General features: G+C 63.4%; 1 protein-coding gene across 1 annotated transcript in view; it reads left to right on the plus strand.

Moving 5' to 3' along the window:
• The window catches only part of RPS6KA2 (ribosomal protein S6 kinase A2), a 76,024-nt gene that overhangs the window by 32,383 nt on the left and 24,666 nt on the right, over positions 1–18,975 (plus strand). Inside the window, exons 3-8 of the mRNA XM_054595299.1 lie at positions 2,511–2,592; positions 11,915–11,995; positions 14,158–14,237; positions 15,665–15,771; positions 17,222–17,259; positions 18,460–18,602. Of these exons, the coding sequence (XP_054451274.1) occupies positions 2,511–2,592; positions 11,915–11,995; positions 14,158–14,237; positions 15,665–15,771; positions 17,222–17,259; positions 18,460–18,602 (531 nt within the window). The remainder of the gene's footprint in view (positions 1–2,510; positions 2,593–11,914; positions 11,996–14,157; positions 14,238–15,664; positions 15,772–17,221; positions 17,260–18,459; positions 18,603–18,975) is intronic.

Raw genomic sequence — 18,975 nt, forward strand, 5'->3', positions numbered from 1 at the left:
TAAGAGAACAAGAAACAAAGAACACGGGGAGCGCCCTTTGAGGGTGGCTCAGGGCCAGGGAGGCTGGGACCGGCGCCTGGCTCCCTCTTACCTGCGTGTCGCCTGCCCTGTTGATTTGCCTCTTTCAACCCGCTATTCCCGCCTGTACCACAGGGGTGACACAAACCACTTTATGCGCTTCCTCCACGGGGCTCCATGCGATGACAGGAGCCCCGTCTTGCTCCTTCGGAGCCCGTTCAGACCGCCCTGACTCAGGGCCCTTGGGGCAGGCGTGGCGGCGAGGGAGCTGCGGGGGCTCAGTGCCGACGGCAGCCAAGCGCTCCGGCAGCGGGGCACTTGGCTCCGTGCGGCCCCGCGGCCCCGAGGCTGGCCGTGCCCCGCTCACCGCCGGCCCTCGCTCCCTCACCGGCCACCACCGACCGGGCGGGTGGAGGCGTTTTCCCTAAACGTCCTGGGGGGCAGTGTGCAGATTACGGTGCTCGCGTTCTGAGAAGAGATGGCACCAAACTCCCAAACTGTCCCTCTTCCCTGTCACGTAGTTGGTTGGCTGTCCATGTCTTCCTTCCGGGGGGACGTTGTCACCTGACATCTAGTCGGCTCGTGTGTTGGGGACATGGATGCCAATCGATGGTCCTGATCGGAGGTATTGCGGAGCATTCTGCGTGGAGTCGGCTCATGTTTTGCTGATTCCGGGGACACGTGGGGTTTGGGGTGATTGAGAAAGACACCTCACCTGCCCCCCGTGCGTCCTCCCAGGCCACAGGCGGGGCTGCCACAGTGGCGCCGGGTAAACGTTCAAGCAGCAGCGGCTGGGTTTGGCGAAACTGTCGGAGCTGCCCGGGCAGCTGTTCCGTGACATCATAGCCCGTGCCTGCCACCCTGCGGGACCGCGGTGGGGAGAGAGACGCAGGTCAGGGCCGCGTGCGACTCCCTGCGGCCGAGGAAGCCAGTCTCCCGGGCTGAGTTCGTTCTGAAATTGGCTTTTGCCGTGTTTTACAGTTTCTCTCTGACGCTGCTGATCCCCGTTGGGCCCCGTGGTCACCCCGCGATTGGCCGCTGCGGGGACCCAATGAGGATCAGCAGCGTCACGGAGATGCTGTTGCTCTGCAGTGACCCGGCAACTGAGGGGCGGAGACGAAGGGCTGGTGTCTGCACCCCGCACGTCTGTGCCGGGGAGGGAGCAGCCGGCCCCAGACCCCCCAGCCCGAGGCCCGTTTGTCCAGCCAAGGGGAAGAACCCCCGGGACACACACGGGTGCATGCGCATGTCCACACGTGTTCTCCACGGGCGGGGGGAGTGTGGCCACAGGCAGGAGGTGGTGCCCGCCGTCAGCCAGGCCACACTCCACACAGGCCACAGGCCACAGCGGGAGCCAGGAACACACTCCACGTGCTGTTATCTGTCACGCGTGTGGCGCGGAAGCCGCAGCCACTTCCACCAGCTCCACTCGGAGTGGCCCGGTCCCTGCAGCTGGCATCCTGAGCCTTTGTGCTGGCCGGTCCTCGGGGCCCGGGGACAGGGGAGGGCTCGCCCACACGCCTCCCGACACACCGCGGGGGCAGCACCCCGCTGTCCGGGCGCGCACCTCACCCCCCGGGGACGGCCACGGCCGCGGGGATGGCAGCTGCTGTCGGGAGGTCCGGCGCTGGATTTCCCTGCGCGCGCAGGGCGGGTTTGTTGTTCCTGTTCTCAGGAAGGGTCCCCCGGGTGCGTTTGCTGGTTTGGTTTTGTTCCATTGGTGCAAATTTTGTTCGACAGCCACTGCGGCGACGTGAGGCTCGGCCTCTCTGGAACGGTGGTCTGTTCTGTGTGGTTTCCCTCGAAAGACCCCAAGAGAGTTTCAGAAAGTCGCTTTAAGTGTCCGCGTGAGCCTGCGTCACAGCCGTTTAGAAACCAGTCTGTTGTGTAAACTTAAGCCACTCAAAGGTAGAATCTGGGCGAAGAAAGCGCGAAGGAAGAGAAGTGAGTTTCTCTTGAGGAGGAGAGCCTGCTGCATGCGATCAGAAGGGGCTCAGGGGGGCTCTCCGGGGGGTTCACAGGCACATTTGCGGTGAACCGGGCACCCTCCCTTCAAACTTGTGAGTATGGCTGGTTGGTTGTTATGTTTTTGTTTTTTTTAAGGAGGGTATAGGTGGCGGCAGACGAAGGGAGAAACAGTGGGGCAACTGTAATAGCATAAACAATAAATTACAAAAATAAAAATAAAAATAGTTAAAAAAAAAAAAAGGAAGGGAGGGTGGTATCACTCCCGACGTAAAAGGCTTAACAGAGAGCGAATGGCACCAGACACAAACCATGATCCCTCCCCCCGAATGCGTCGTGATGTCATTACGGAGGGTGACAGGAACCGGGGCCGACAGCCCGGAGGTAAGAGAAAGTCGTAAATTTTCCCAGGGCGTGTTCATTTTATTGGGAATTTTGCAACCCCCCCGTGTGTCCCCTTATCCAATGAAATGAGGGGAAACGTGTGTCATCCCGTGGGTTTCACAGGTCGCGTGCTCTCCCCGCAGGTGTTCCTGGTGCGTAAGATCGCGGGGCCCGACGCGGGACAGCTGTACGCCATGAAGGTCCTGAAGAAGGCGACCCTGAAAGGTGAGGTCCCCGAGGAGCCGCGCGCAGCCGCAGAGGCCACGCCTGTGCAGCGCCGCCTGGCGGCGGGAGCGCTCCCTGCGGGAGGGTATCTGGCGCGCTCCTCGCTAATTGGAAATAAACCGTGTAAACCTTTCCACGAGTGTTTCACATGTCGCTGCACCCGTCCCACAACTGCCAGAGAGAAATGACATGTTGCACACGTCCCGCCCTAACCCGCAAGCGCTGCGCTCCTGCCCGCCACTTGGTAGAAGGAGCCTGGGGGTGGGGCATGGGGGGCGAGCAGGTGGTCGGGCGCATGCGTCCGGCTGAGCAGCCCGGGTCCTTCCGCCTGCAGGGTTCGGTTTGAAACAGGACGGGACGCAGGCTGTTTCCCTTCCTGCGTTGTCCCGGGGACTGCGCTTTAGAAACAGAGGCCAACACGTGGTTGGGCGCCCTCCCCTCCAGCAAAGCCCCTGCTCCAAACGCGGGTCAAAACAAAGCGCTCTTCTGAGAGCTGCTGCGCACTTACAGGCGCCTGGCCGATAGCACGCAGGCCCGAGGCCGCCTGCGTGGGGTGGGATCGCGGCCTCTACGCCGCTGGTGAAAGAGGGTCCAGGCGCTACCCAGCGCGAGGCGGCCACAGGCGCCATCGGGCCCGGGCGGTGGGACGCAGAGCGGTTATCACATGCGCTCTCACCCCGTCCCCGGGCAGGAGGGCACGGCGCCACCTGGGCCGCTCAGCTGCGCTCTCAACAGAGTAGGCGGTGGGGGGCTGGCTTCATGGGAGCAAGAAGGTGGGGTGGCCCCCGAAGTGGTTTGGAGGATGCTGGGCAGCAGGGAGCTGCAGCCTGAGAGGGGAAGACTAGATGGGCGCAGCCGGCCCAGCCTGTTGGGGGGCCGGCCGGCGGGGGAGCCTCTGTGTCTGGGTGAGGGAGGACCTCTGTGAAGGGAGCGGACGCAGGCTAGGCCTCTGGGGCCTGAAACCTGAAAGGGCTTCTCTTAGACCCCAGAGGGGCCTGGGCAAGTACCTGCAAGGTGCTTGCTGTCTAGCTGGTAGGTGGGACACATTTTGAATTGCATGTACCCAACAATATAGGGCAACAAATGCATAGACCAAACGTGTAGCAACGAAACCGTTAGTGTTCGGAGGAGGAAATGAGCTCCTCCAAATGAGGGCACACAGGGGTTGGGGGGCTCCAGTCTGGAGGGTGCTGACGGGAAGTCAGGAGTTGGGGCACCGCGGCAGCCTGGCCAAGAGCACCCCTCTGTCGAGGCAGAGGCCGCCAGAGAATCGCCTGCATGTGTCAGGAGGGAAAATTGCTAAACAGGCTCCTGGGCCCGCTCCTGGCCTGCCAAATCCGAGTCCCTCGGGGCAGCACCGAGAACTGGGCCTCGTTAACCCACTGTCCCTGTGGTTTTGTGCACACGGAGCTCTGGGTCCTTGCCCTCGGCACCTGCGTTGTCACAGACGCCCGAGTGTGTAGCACAGGGCTATCAGTAGCAACATCAGCGAGGCTGCGCTCTTTATCATGGATGTTGTTTATTGCAGCTGCGATTATGTTTGTAAAACTGTCGACTGAACTTGGCCAAATATTCCAGGATTCTGATAAGAACATAATTTTAAAGAAATGGTTTTTTTGTTATGCCCTATACAGCCTTGATGTGTGTAGGAAACAAAAGTATATAGGAAAGCATATAGGAAACAAAAAAAGCTCTTGTCTTTCTAGTCCCAAATTTTAATCCAATAATCTCTTTACTTAGCAGGAGTCCCGTAGAAATGGAACGTTAAGTCAGGCCTTTGTTAGTTCAGGGGCGTCAGAATGTCGGTAACGGGGAATGGCCACTCCGGCGCCGGCTCGGAGGGTGTAGCACGGAGCCACGGTGACCCGACCACTCGCAGGTGCCGTGAAAACGTGCATCCACACAAAAGCTCGTGCCGGGTGCGTAGCCCCGCCGGCTGGTTCACGACCCCCAAAAGTGGGAAAAACCCAAAAGTCCCTCAGCGGGAGGATAAATCAAATGCAGCACAGCCACGCGATGGAATCTATTCAGCAATAAAGACGTGAGATGCTGATTCCTGCTACAACGTGGACGAATCTTGCCAACATCACACAGAAGCGAAGGAAGCCAGTCACCGGCTTCCCAGCGTGGTGGGGTCCCTGTCGAGGGAAGCCGGGCAGAGGCAGGCAGGTGGACCACGAGTGCACCCTGGTCGGGGCGCGGGGCGGGGGGCGCGGGGGCGGGGGGACGCGCCGGGAGGGAAAGACCAATAATAGCCACGAGGTTTGGGTGACGGAACTGCGTTAAAACCGACTGTGGGGAGAGGTGGAGAATTCCGTGGCTATTCTAAAAACCACTGACTTGTGCGCTTTAAATAAGCGAACTGAATGGTATACAAGTTGTCTCTCAGTAAAGCTGTCATTTTAAAATCCAGCAGCTGCTAAAGAACGGGGATTTCTAAAACCGCCCCCCCCCCCCGTCACCCCCAGATCATCGGGGTGGACCCACCCAGGCACCGAGGGGCAGGTGCCATTGTCTGAGACAAGGGCAGGTGGAAGCGGGGAGGTGCGACATTCATCCGAACGGCCACGTTGCTCTGGAGATGACGCACCCATCGGACTGCCAGCCGGCGCCGCTGTGACCTCCCAGCGCAGGCACCAGACCGCGAATGGTTCCTTTTCTCCGTCAGTCACAGCGGCTCCTTCTCGCCCTCGCTCACCTCCGCCCCCCCGCCCCCCCCCGCCCGCCTCCTGCCGCTGAAAGGGAAACTGTGGCCGCCCTCGCCGCTGGGGGATGAAATAAAGGCCGGGGGCTGGAGTGGGGTCTTTGTTCAGCCTGCGGCTGAGCCTGCAGTCCGTCTGCACTACCCTTGGCCTCGGCGCCGGTGCAGAGCACTGCTGGGCGCGTTCGCCTCCGCGCACGCGGGCGCCCTACGTTTGTATATAACCCGGCCCGGCGTCCCCCAGGCAGCGCCCAGGTGGAGGGTGGCCCAGATGAGGCAGGAGACGGTGTGCGCGCCGCCCGATCGTAACTCTGCTCAATGCGCAGACGTGCGCGCGCAGATGCTGACGGCGCCGCGCTGGCGGAAGGTGCTGGCTGAGCGGGCGCACGGCGATTGCTTTCATTTTCTTCCCTATACCCCACGGTCCGAGTGTGTGATAAAAAGAAAACGCCCGGCTGCTTCTAAGGCGAGGTCGTTTGTGACTCGTCCCGGCAGGCACGCTGGGCTGCGTGAGGTCGCCTGCGCCTTGTGCGCCCAGGCGGGCAGGCCGTGCCGTCCCCTGCGCTGCCCCGACAGCGAGCCCGTTTTACGCCCTCAAGTGTTCCAGCTTCTCAGGGCGGTCCGTCCCTACAGCATAGGTGGTTCTGTTCCAGAAACGCGGTTGGAAGCTATTTTCTTAAGAAAATAAAAAACGTTCCTTTTCACTGGGCAGGACTTGTACGGAGCCCTGGCCGGCCCAGGTCTCTTCCCCTCACTGGTGGGGGGCGTGGCTCGGAGAATCCTTTGAATTTGGTTTGGCCCCAACGCCTCTGCATCATTAGCCTGACTCGTTCAGATATTCCATAAACGCATGAATATTCTGTAACTCATTTTCCATCATCACCTCCCCTCGGTCTGTCAGCCGGGCTGACCCTGAAGCCTGTGGAAGGGCCGCGGGAGCTCAGGGGCCGCGGGAGCTGGGAGGACAGGCGCGGTCCGCACGGGGGACCGCGGTGAAGGGAGAGGTGGAGAGCCAGGGCGGCCGGGGGTCCCCGTCCCGGAGCCGCTGCTTGACCCGCTGCCTGGAAAAACCGACTCGGAAATCAGCTTCCGGCGGCGCCTCCGTGCGAACACATTTCATTTCTATGCTAATTCACTTGCCGTTTGATTTGCATTTGGATGATTGCAGATTCCTAGGGGGCGGGCGAGCAGCGGGGAAGCCGGTCCCAGCTGTGCCTTCCCCTGCCCCCGTCGGCGTTATCACCTGCCTGTCACAGCAGGAAGCTGAGGCAGAAGGCAGCGGAGCCGCTCAGAGCCCCGCGGCTGGAGGGCACGCGTCAGACCCTGAGCCCCTTCCCGTCACTCTGGCTGGTTGTGCTGGGGGCTCTGCCCCTGAGGGGCTTGCTTTCTCAGTAGCAGGTCCAAGAGGAAAAACAAAATGAAATGACCGCCCCCCCCCCCACACCCCGTACCTGTGATGTCTCAGGCCCTCGGCGAGGCAGCCCCGGGCAGGGCTGCTTGGCTTCGTGTCCACGTCACGGGAGCCACCTGGCAAAAGACCACTCGCATGTGGTCCCCCACTGGCTAAGTCCCCAGGGACTGTGGCTGTTGAGATACTTTGTTAGGGATGAAAGGGGCCAGCGTTTTAACCCATAAAAACCCAGAACAGGCCCCTGGGCCGAAGAAACAGAGTCAAGGGGGCAGAGTCCAGAACCCAAAGCTCCTCGTGAGCGCCAAGGGGCGGGCTCCCCGGGGCTGGGGCTTTCGGAAGCCGCTCTGGGCTTGCTGAGTGTCGTGTCCGCCGGGGTAGCGTCCCAGTGCGCCCGCTGCCCATGTGCTGGGAGGGGCCGCACCCCGCCGGGAAGGCGAGTGCCAGGCGTCCCCGCCTTCGCCGGAGCCGAAGGGCGCGGGGAGGTCACCGCGGGGCCCACGGAGCGAGGCACACCGTGGAACTGCCTCTCCTGGACCCTCCGCATTGCGCGTGGGCCACGGGGTTGGCTTGAAGTGCACACTGGTTTATTTCACGCCCAGCACCTGCGGTGAATCCCAGAACAGCCTGGAACGCTTTTCTTTCTGCATCCACCGTAGCCAGCCCACTCGATTCCAGGCTCCCATGTGAACACGAGAGGGCAGGCTCCGGGGGGTCTGGGGGGCCGCCCACAGCGCTGGCTGGGACCACCCGCGGGCAGCGAGGGCTGCCGTGCGCCTCGGCCTCTGTAACGGCTCATCGACCCAGTAACCGCGGCGGGGAGGGGACCGTCCCCTGGGCTTTTCTACGCATCTCGCTCTTCGGGGTCCACCCCCGGGACCGCTTGGCTGCCCGAGAGGCAGCGTGAACCTGCTCAGCCTCAGAAGACGGCAAGTCTGCGCTCCGTGCTGTTTCCTTCTGGGGGAAGGGCCGTCCGTGCCGGTCAAGGGGCAGGGCCACGGGTCCAGCCCCATCACCCTGTCTGTGGATCTGGCCCGTGAGTCACCAAGGCCACGGAGAGGGGGCAATGGCTCAGCCAGCGAGGGGCTCTGCCGCTCTCACCTCTGGAGAGCTGGCCGCACGTGCGCAGCTTCGTCTCCGAGGGGCGTCGCCTGGCGTGGCGACTGTCTGCTCCTGTTGCCCTGAGCAGGTCTGTGGGAGGCAGGCAGGGCCGGCACGGGGCCCGCCGTAGGGAGCGACAGGCCGTCCTGGCGTGAGGGCAGCCCTTCCCACTCGCTGCCGCCCCGGGCCCCATCTCTGCTCGGGCCTGGCCCCCCGCGCGCCCAGAGTCAGGCCTACAAAGCCCGTCTGTGGGTGCCTTCTGGGACCCGCGTGTCTGATCTGTGCCACCTTCTGTTCAGTGCCCGGCTGGAGCCGCGGTTTCTTTCTCTATTGTCTCCGACATAATAAGAGGCTTTAGATGGCGCGTTTGTGAGGCTCCCGGCCCTCTCTGTGTTGGTCGCAGGTGATCTCTCCTTTTCTGTTTGCTTGCAGTGTTGCGATCGCTTCTGATGGCCAGTCTGTCGCGCGGTCTGTCACTCTGCCCCCTGTTTATCCTTCCACTGCCTTCGATAAACAGAGACTCTCAGACAGGTGTTACCTGTGTTACCGTTTGTAGGGCTTGATTCTCTTTAACATTTAGCTCTTTAATAGCTCTGGGATTTATTGTTTTGTGTGAAATGCAGGGTGGAAATAGACATTTATTTTTCCACCATGACGAGACAGCCCCTGAAAATCTGAACGTGAGATTTTTTTCCAATTTTTGCACCAGGTTTATTATGGCCTTGGGTTCCCCTTACCAATCAGGTGTGACGAAACAGTGTGTCACATCCCACGTAGATCCCAACTCGATGACAATAACGCCAGCCCCGAGGGCTGGCACGGAGCTCCGCACGGAGACGGCAGGACGGGCGCAGGAACCCGGGGCCCCTGCCTCTGCCCCCGGCTCCCCCGGGTCACGTGCTGGGGCCGGGGAGTGAGGGCTGGACAGGCAGGCGGACAGGGACTTCTCCCCAGGGGGACCCGCCTCGGGTGGCAGAAGGCGGGCCGCCCACAGGCCCTGTCCCCCTGGGCTGCTGTTTGGAGATCAGGGAGGCGGCAGCGTGCACTCGGTGAGGCTGTCGCCCGGAGGAGGCCCCGGGGCGTGGCCAGGCCCTGCGTCCACAGCGGCTCGCTGGCCTCACGGTGTTGGAAGGGACAGTCCTGCGCGCACTGTCCCTTCATCCCCATGGGCCTGCGGCCGGCTGTCCAGGCCTCCCCTGCGTCTGTTATCGAGCGAACGGATTTCAGCTGTTGCTTCTGTTCTCCCCTGACGCCCGCTCTGTGGTGTCCCCGGCTGGTGGCCGCTGGAGCCCGTGACAGGCCGGCCATGGAGAGTCAGTCCCCTGCGCTGGCCCGTGACCTGCCTGGGTCCTGGGCCCGTCACCTCAGCTGCAGCCCTAGCGCAGCGGGTGCGAGAGCCGCTCAGGGGCCTGCGGCATGTCCCCCGCCCCCCACCAGGAACGCGCGTGTGTGGCAGAGCGTCCTGAGGCGGTGACGCAGACACGCAGCGAACGCCCTGTGCGCTCCCAGGTGGCACGTCTGCCACAGACAGGCCACAGCGCCATCGTGGACCCCACGAACGAGCACCTGAACGCAGAAGACAACAACACCACGTCCCCAGAGCAAAACGAGGCGGCCGTCCTCGTGATCCGGGAGCAGGAAGGACAGCCTTTCCTTTACCTGTGGTGAGGGGTGGGCCACGGAACGGCGGCTCCTTAGCCAGCTGTAAGCGGCATGGAATAGTGCACGTTCACAGGGCTGGGGGACCGCCGCTGCCATCTGTTCCCAGAGGTTTCTTCGCCCTGAGCAGAAGCTCTGTCCCCACAAACACCACGCCCACCCCCCGCCCCGCCCGCTCCTCCTCCTTCCCGTCGGGCACCCGGCTCCCAGGGCCCCTCCGGCCGCGGAGTCACGCGCGCGTCTTCTGCGTCTGGGTTGTTCACGCCGCGTCTGCCCCCGGTCCCCTGCCGTGTTGCAGCGCGGGCCACCGTTGCGCTCCCCCGAAGGCGGAGTTATGCTCCGTTGCCGGGATGGGCCGTGTTCTTTACCGGGTGCCCGCGGCTGGGCCCCCGGGCGCTTCCGCCTTCGGGCCGGTGTGAAGGACGCTGCCGGGAACGCGCGTGCGCACCCGTCTGCTAGACGCTGTTTTTAAATCTCCTGGACGTATACCTTGGAGTGGAATTCCTGGGTCATCCTGGGGTACAAGTTTAACTTTAAAAAAAAAAACCCAGCAAGTGAGCTTGCTTTTCACTGGAGTGCGGCTGGGGACAAAGTAATTCTTGGGGATGTTTGTCATCCACAGCTTGAAATGAAAAGTACGTATCTTCACATTCTAGAATGCACGTTATTTCAGTAACATATTCTTTCGCCGTGGATTTGAGACAATAAAACTAAAAGTAAGAGAAAGTACAATTTCAACTAAAGTTTATTTTTACTGAAACTCCATTACCTTTGGAGGCACAAACAACTTAAACTAGGTCAGTGTATTTATAGTACGCGGTCTTAGAGAACCACTTTAAAGGACAGGGTAAGCATTATTTTAATTCAACATATCCACTTATTTGGAAAGATTGTTCCTAAATCGCCTGAGGAAACTTAGAGAAAGCAGCGCCTAAAAATATAACGGGGTCCGGTTCACTTCTTTCCGGAACCGCCCAACTGCCCTGCAGAGCGGCTGCTCCCTCCTCTGCCCCCGCCGGCCAGGCTGGGGGTCCCCGCCCCCGCGGCCGCTCCAGAGCGCGCGGCTATTGTTTTGCCACAGCCACACTTGGGGGCGCTGCTCCCGGCGAACCGAGAGCCCACGCCGAGGCCAGGCGTCCCGGCCCAGCGAGGCAGGACGCGGCCCCCGTCTGAGGACGCGTCCTGCCGTCCCCCACGTGGGGCCGTGTGAGGTCACGTGGGCATGGCGCCGGGTGCACCCTATTTGCTTCTGGGAACCTTGCAGTTGTTCTGATTCTCAAGGGGTGATCTTTTTTGTTCGTTTGTTTCTTTTTGCTTCAGATTCCAGCTGTGTTCCAAGATGGCTAAACTTGGGACAATGTCACGACCCAAAAGGGTGATATTGTAATTGGTTGTAACAAACTAAACTTTTTAAAAAATCCATAGTCCGTAGTTATTAATGCTCAGGGAGAGAGAGAAGGAAACTTTCTGTGGATTTCTAGTGCCGTTGGAAGTGAGAAAATGGCCGCTTCGTGACCCTTATGGTTCATGCGAGGACTGTAGATATGAGCTGACACTGCTGAACGCGGGGTCATTAGGGACCCCACAAGTTGCTCAGTGCCGCAGCATCGCCCGCAGGTGGCGCACTGGGGCCAGCAGGGTGCAGGGACCTTAGGCTGAGGGGCCGCGGACCTGCTGCCCGAGCCTCTCGCTGAGTTCAGCATCGCTCGGCCGGAGGGCGGCGGCCTCACCGGCCCCCTGCGTCCGGCCCACGGCCTCGCCCGGGAGGCGCTCCTGTGAAACGTGCCGCCTCTCTCCTCAAGCCCCCGGACGTCCCCTCGGCCTGCAGGGGAGCAGGGGCCAGAGCGCGTGACCGCTCCTCAGTCCCAGCCGGGACCGGGGGTCCGCAGGGAGCCCGGCCTGGGCTCGCCAGGAAGCGCGGGCCAGAGGGGGGGGGCTCTTCTAGCCGGAAACGGACAGAATTAAAAATAGAAGGCGGGGCCGAGACGGGGTCCTCGGGTGGGGACCGAACAGCTATCAGTGACCAGTGACGTGGGGCGGGGTTTGCGTTGGGGTGGGCGGCGGGGGATAGTGCCGACCGGCAGCCGACGTCCTCGGGGGCCGCCGTCCTGTTGCTCGCCTGGGAGGCGGTCCCTATTCTCGGGGTGCTCCCCAAGGGTCAGGCGTCACAGGGCCGACCGCTTCGTGTCAGATTGCTGGCTAAGTGTGCGCGCGCACGTGTGTGCGTCCCGTGTGTGTGTGTGTGTGTGTGTGTAGACTGCATGCAAACACCAGCAATTGCTGAAGCGACGAAAGGCTTGAGGGGTGACCACGGTCCGCTGTGTTAACTTCTGTACGCGGCTAGAAATTCTGCAACAAGCAGTCGGGGGAACTCTTGCCGTCAGTGTCTTAAACCCGGGGTCTGTGGACCCTGCGTCCTGCCTCCTGAAAGCCTTTGTTTTTGTCTCCGGCAGTTCGGGACCGCGTCAGGTCGAAGATGGAGAGAGACATCCTGGCAGAAGTGAATCACCCTTTCATTGTGAAGCTTCATTATGGTAAATACGGTTCAAAACTAAAACAAAGGAGCCCACTTTGGCGGGGCCCCGGGGCAGCGACGTCGACGCCGAGCCGTCGGTCAGGAGGGGGCCCCCCCGCCCATCACTCCCCCCCCCCCGGGTCCCATCTCTCACTCAGCGCCCTTGAAGGAGCGGGAGGCCTTGTCCTTGCCTTGAAAACCACACGTGAGCGGCTACACTTTAGTAGCATTATTGCTCTTTCATTGCTGGCATTGACTCTTGGCCTAGACCGGAGTGAAGGACACATTTGTGACGCGGTCATTTCTGTGAAGCGCAAACGGGGACGCCCCCCGCGTGGCAGGTGGCTGCCGCGCCCCGAGCAGCTAAAGGGGCAGCTGCCCGCCCCGCCTTGAAAGCGGCCGAGATCCCCATGGCCCCGGGGGACAGCGCTGAGGCTCCAGTCAAGCCGCCGGCCCAAGCCTGCAGGGCGCTGCTCCTCAGTCGCCTTTCTGCCCTTTCACCTGCTCAGAGAGGCAGTAGGCGAGAGCTCCCGACTCGAAAACGGGAAAAATGGGGATGGAGCGGCCTGGCTGCGTCCAAGCTCAGGGCCCGGCCGAGCCGCTGACGGAGCGCATTCGGCAGGAGCAACGCACGCCCCTTGCTGGGTTCAGAGGCCGGCGAGGGCGACGTTGGGGGAGGGGGACGTTCGCCCAGATCGGGAGCGAAGGGCCCCGGGTCGGGGGTGCAGACCTCTAGACACTCCTCAGTCTTGTTCGGCAATCCCGCGGCGTGTCCCCAGGAGTAATAAGGGCGAATACAGGTGTGGACTTGCGGGAGAAGCCCAGCGGCTGTGCCCCCGCGGCCTGTTGGCAGCCTCCCTAAGGTCACGCCCCGAGAGGCTGGCCTCCCTGTCACAGTGCCGCCGCGCCCCTGCTGGTTCGTTGGCCCAGAGCCGCCACCCTGAGCCCTCTGAATTGGCGCCCGGGGGCTTCTGAGGAAGGTAGGAACCGGGCGTCTTACAGAGATTTTCCCACGCGTCCTCCACGCTCCGGCCGGCCGGTCGACTGGCGCTGGTTCTCCCTCCGCCCGCCACGCCGGGCACGGAGCGTCCGCCCCGCGCTGCGGGGGTCACCCTCTGACGGAGGGCTGTCCAGCGAGAGGCCCCGTGTCTCTGACACCCAGCGTCCGGGGTGCCCCAGCGCTGACCTGTAGGAAACGGAGAGTGTTGAGGTGCACTCAGGCGGCAGGACCCCCCCACCCCGCGTGCCGCCTGGAAGCGTAAACAGACGGCAAGCGACGGCGACAGTGGCCCTGAACTGACCACCCAGCAGTAACCGCGCTGGTCGCTCCGGACCCTCGGGTTGGCGGCCAGCCCCGTTGGGCTGGGGTTCACCCCGCCTGGGGGGTGGGGGACGAGAGCCCCGTCTGTGGCCTGAAGCAGGAGCGCGAGCCCCTGACTGTGGCGCTGCGATCAGGTCTGAACGGGGGCGCCGCCGCGGGTCCCCAAGGCGGCCGTCAGGGCACGGGCCGACGACAGGTGTGGAGAACGCAGTCCCCCGCGGGGGACAGAGGCCGGGCCGGCGGGGGCCGGGGCCGTTGCCCCTGCCAGACGCCTCCCCCAGAGGGACCGGAGCGAGCCCGGTGGTGCCCGAAGCCCGACACCGACGGTGGAGACAGCGGCAGCTCGTAGGGCCTGCGTCTGTCCGTCCCCTCTGGGGTTAGAAAAGGAAGGGAGGAGGGAAGGAAAAGGGAAGAAGTCTCAAGACCCTTAAAAGTGTCAGAAACAGCCCTGGCGCGTGCGGCCCAGTGGACTGAGCGCCGGCCTGCGAACCAAGGGGTTGCGGGTTCAATTCCCAGTATAATGCACGTTCCTGGGTTGCGGGCCAGGTCCCCAGCGGGGGGCGCACGACAGGTACAACACATTGATGTTTCTCTCCCCCTCTTCCTCTCCCCCTTTCCTTGTCTAAAAGTAAGTAAATAAAAATCTTTAAAAACAAAAGTGTCAGAAACAGGCAGAACTCGTTAACATCGGGTCCTTTCCCTAAGGCCCGCTCCCCGTGGCTGTGTCCAGCCTGCCCCAGCCCCATGTCCGGAGCGACCCAGCGTCACAGGCCGCTCCGTAGCACCTGAGCTCAAGAGGCTGCACCAGGAAACGCCCGCTGCCGGGCACCGCTGACCGCTGGCTCTCTCTCCGCCCACAGCCTTTCAGACGGAGGGGAAGCTCTACCTGATCCTGGACTTCCTGCGGGGAGGGGACCTCTTCACCAGGCTCTCCAAGGAGGTGAGGGCCTCGGGGCGCAGCTGCCACTCTGTGTGGGAGGCCGGGGCGGGGGCAGGGGGCGGGCAGGCCTGGGGGGTGCACACATGTGTGCTCCTGTGCGTGCGGGGGGGGGGGCGGTGCATGAGCGTGTTCTGTGTGCGGAGAGCGTGCACGTGTGTGTTTTGATCCTTTCTGGACCAGGCGCCTGGCCTCTCCCGGGGCAGGCGCCGGGTCCCTGCCGGTCTGCGCGGACGTGCGCCCTGAGAGCCGGCCTGGGAGGGAAACCCGCCGGCCCCGCGCACTCAGCTGCAGGCCCAGCTGCGGCTCTTCGGCGTCGAGTCAGGTGAAGGGGAGCGCGGCGGCCGGCGGGGCTGGCACCAGGAAGCCCGCGGCTGTGCTAACCGTTTAGAAAAGAAACAGCCAACCAGGAAAGGCGCCGGCTGACCGTGGAAGGTGGAACAGGGATTCCAGAGACCGGAGGGAGGAGTGGCCGCAGCCAGACGCCACGGCCGGGACTGTGGGCCGCGGGCCCTGGGTCCCTGCCCCACTGGGACGCACCCTCTTGTGGGACGGATCGCTCCGTCTGTGAGAGCCTGGCACAGCCCCGGCCCTTGTGCCAAGCTCATGCCTAACAGGCGGCCTCGGGCCGGCTCGCACGCCTGCCTTCCGAGAGGGCTGTGGGCTTCTGGCCGTTGCGTTGACTGGGTTCTCGTGGTGAACGTGAAAACGGTCTTGGATAGCGGCCTGGCCTCCTCAGAGCGACCACAGGAAGGGTGTGCTGCTCTGGCTGCTGCGGGGACAGGGAGGCGCCCTTCCAAGACGACGGCCTGGAGGTTGCGTGTGAACCTCTGGCCTGAACCGCGGTGCCCTGACTTGCGGCCCTGCCACCCACGTGTCCCCTGCCCACTGTCCCCGGGCGCCCCACACACTTGGCACCTCGTGTGTGTCATCTTTGGTAGACCCCCTGCCCCCAGGAGCAGACAGCAGCCTACCTGTGTGCGTAAACCCAGGGGAAGGTGTCCGGTGAGAGGGGGGAGAGTGAGTTCCGACGCCTTTTTCATAGTTCCTCACCGGGCTGTCGCTTAGTCCTGGATAGAATCTTACAAATGCACCTCAGACGCACTCGAGTTAAGCTGTAAACCCAGAGAAACCCCCAAACTGGGCGGCCTGCAGGGCCCGGGGGACAGAGGACAGGGGGCCCCGAGCGCCCCTCACGAGGCCGATGACGCCATCGCTGTAGGAGGCGCCCTCGTGCCCTCACGGACCCCAGAGCGGTGGCCCTGGCCGGAGCTCCTGTCCCCGCCGCAGGAGCCAGAAGAGCACCGCGCGCGGCGGGTGGAGCGGGCAGAGCGGGGCCGCCCACGCCGCGCTCTGAGGGCTGCGTCGCGGCCTCCTTGCCGCCCCCCTGAAACAGACCGGCCGCAGGCAGCTGCTCTCTCCCTCGCTAGGTCATGTTCACGGAGGAGGACGTCAAGTTCTACCTGGCTGAGCTGGCCTTGGCTTTGGACCACCTCCACGGCCTGGGGATCATCTACAGGGACCTGAAACCCGAGAAGTGAGTGAGCGCACCCCTGCCCGCCAGCCGCACCCCTGCTCCACGGGAGGCCACCCAGAAAGGGGCCCAGACACAAGCGCGGCTTCTGCCGAATCGTCCGGACGGTGCGGGCCGGCGCGACCTGGCCCCGGCGGAGGCCCGGCCCCGCTCCCAGGTCTGGCCGGGCAGGGGGCCGCCCCCCCGGCCCCCACCCCACCCCTTCCTGCCCCGAGGCGCCGCCCTCCCGAGGTGACCCCTCCTGTCCTGGGGCCACCTCACAGGGGCCACCTCGGGCTTCAGGACGCCCTGTCAGCCGCTTCAGCAGCCACACTCCTCGGTGACAAGTCATATGGGTTTCCCTGGAGCTTTTCTCACAGACAGTGGCATCCGATCCCCAGGCCCAGGTTCCAGGGGGACCCGTGCGTGTTTGGCGGTGACCCCCGGGATGTCCTTTCGGGGACAGCTTGCCAATCCAGTCTCAGTTATGGTGACAATCCCGCCAAAGCCGCGGAGGTTCCATCTCCCGTCTTGTCTGATATTTTCCGTGTAGAGCTGACACACAAATTAGGAGTGAACCCCGTGAAGCGGGGAGAGGAAGGGGAGCTATAGTAGCTCCAGTTTCTGACCCAACAGTCACCTCCAAGGTGAGGTCGCTGGTTTCAGTCCCTGGTCACTGTCCCGTGTGCCCACACCTGCCTGCTGGGAGCCACAGCTTCGGGCACGGGCGCCCTGGACGGGCGGCGAGCTGAGGCCGCCACGGGAAGGGTGTCCTCGCGGGGCTTCAGGCCCCTCCTCCGCCCCCCTCCTCCTGCTGCGTTACCCAGAGTGCGGCCCTCCCCGAGCAGCCTCCCGGCCTGCGGACACTCCCGGGACGTCTCGGGCGTGGCCCCCGAGCTGGGCACCCTCTGTGCTGGGCGGCAGCACGGAGCCTCTGCCCGTGACCCAGGGCCACGGTGCCATGACGGCACTGCCTGTATGGTAGAACGTCACCCGCTGCACGTGTAGGTAAATGGCCACATAACCATAAAGGCCCCGCCTGATGTCCCCGCAGAGGGGACAGCGTCCCGGGGACCAGGCTGCCGCCGCCACCGCCAGCGAGCGCGAGCTGGGAGGCCCCCCACCCCCCGTGCTCTCGGGCTGCCCGCCCCGAGCCACCGGCTCGCTCTCCGCAGGTCAACGGGATCTTCCTCGTCAAAACTGATGAGACGCAGTTGCAGGGCTGGGGGCAAAAAGACGTCGTCGGTTAGAATTAGAAGGAATTAACCTTGGCAGCTGCTCGTTTCTGGGCAGAGGTGGAGTGTCACTGAAAAGCAAAGAGAACAACATGTAAATTGTCGTCTCAGTCACATACTGGACGGCAGGCCACCCCGCATCTAGGAGACGGCGCCCCGCGCGTCCCCGGGCCCCCTGAGGCCGCCGCGCCCCCGCGTGCCGGTCACTGACAACGCCTCTGCTCTCCCCCACCTTTCAGCATCCTCCTGGACGAAGAGGGACACATTAAGATCACAGGTACATAAAGGACGCCGCCCCCTCGGGGACCTCCTCTCCTGCCGCACCTGCCGGCCGGGTGCCATGGCCGTGGGGCGGCCGAGCGGCCGGGCGTGTCCCGACGGCTCACGCGTCCCGGGGTCCCTCCTCCCCTTCTCTCCTGACCTGAGGCCCTTCCAGCGCCTTCCCGCAGGCCGAGCATCACTGGGCATTCGGTTCAGGAATCAGTGACCGCTCGGATTTGAGGACAGATGAGGACAAATGTTCCTAGTCTCGCTGCCGCAGAGTCCCGGCCCCCGGCCCCTTCCCGGCTTCATTTCTGGGGGCCCCGTCTCCCCTGTCCAGGCCAAGTTCAGTCCAACTGCACCCTGCAGTCCCATGACACCCGTCTGCGTTAACTTCCTCTTGATGCCGCCGCGAACCACCGCAGACGTGGCCGCTCAGAGCAATGCAGGCGCGCCACCTTGCCCTTCTGGAGGCCGGGAGTCCGAAGTGGGTCTCCTGGGGCTGCGAGCCAGGCGTCCCCAGGGCGGGGTCCTTCCTGAAGCCTCTGGGCTGGGGGGGCATCCGTTTCCTCACCCGCTCCAGCCTCTAGGAGCCACCAGGTCCCCTGGCCGGGCACAGACTGCCAACAGCCCCCAGACGCTCAGGTGCAAAGCCAGTCACTCACGCGGGGAGTAAGCACGCCGCCGGGCGCCGGGGGTCTCGCTCCCGTGTGCGGCCCCGGTGCGGGGAAGGCTCCTTATCTCCGTAGGCGAGGAGGCTGAGGGTGCTGTCCCCTGAGACCCGCGTGGCCACTGGGTCCTCCGCCCCGAGGCGCGTGGTCGCACAGGTGAGGCGGGGAGGCCGCCCCCGCCAACCGGTCAGCGCCTCCTCCCGCCCCTCCGTGGCCCCAGGCGCCTCGGGCCTGGCTGCCATCCTGGGGTCCTGTTAAGGGTCGGTCGCCCGGGAATTCCCCAGCTGCTGAGAAATGCAGTTCCCCGGTGTCTTCTCAAGGCGCTCTTGAATCGGTCGATTCCCCGAGGACGTGGCCTGGGGAGTGGCCAGGCTCGGCTCGGCACGTGCGGGCACTGAGGCGCCCGGGCCCTGCCGGCGTCAGGCTGGCCAGACAGAGCGAGTGGGGGCGTGAAGCCCCGTGCGGCAGCGTCCACAGGCGAGACCCTGGAGCCCCCGGCTCTGCCCCTCAGGGGCTGAAAGGGCCGCGGGCCGTTTCCCCTCCAGATTTCGGGCTGAGCAAGGAGGCCATCGACCACGACAAGAGGGCCTATTCGTTCTGCGGGACGATCGAGTACATGGCGCCCGAGGTGGTGAACCGGCGGGGACACACGCAGAGCGCCGACTGGTGGTCCTTCGGCGTGCTCATGGTAAGGGCCGCCCCGCGCGTCCGCGCCGCCCGCCCCCGGCCCGGGCCCGCCCCGGCGTTTCCTGGCCGCCTCCTGCTCCCGCCCCAGATTCCACCCTCGGAGTCAGAACTGGGATCCAGATAAGGGACACAGGTCCTAAAAGTCACGCGCCTATGCTTAACTAATGTTCTTAGGGTTTTAGGATTAAAACCTAAGGATTAGGCCCTGAGGATTTTTAAGGGATGCAGTGATTTCCATATTAAACATAGTTTTCTTATTTCCAGCACAAAAATCCTTCCACTGACTCTTATATTAACATGAGCCAATACACACATGGAGTTGAACATTTTCACATGTGCATCTAGAAACTTGAATTTTCTTTAGGTCACGTGTT

Source organism: Pteronotus mesoamericanus, unplaced genomic scaffold, assembly GCF_021234165.1.
Source record: "Pteronotus mesoamericanus isolate MK-2021 breed Mesoamerican mustached bat unplaced genomic scaffold, CSHL_Meso_final contig_134, whole genome shotgun sequence".
Classification (NCBI taxonomy): Eukaryota; Metazoa; Chordata; class Mammalia; order Chiroptera; family Mormoopidae; genus Pteronotus; species Pteronotus mesoamericanus.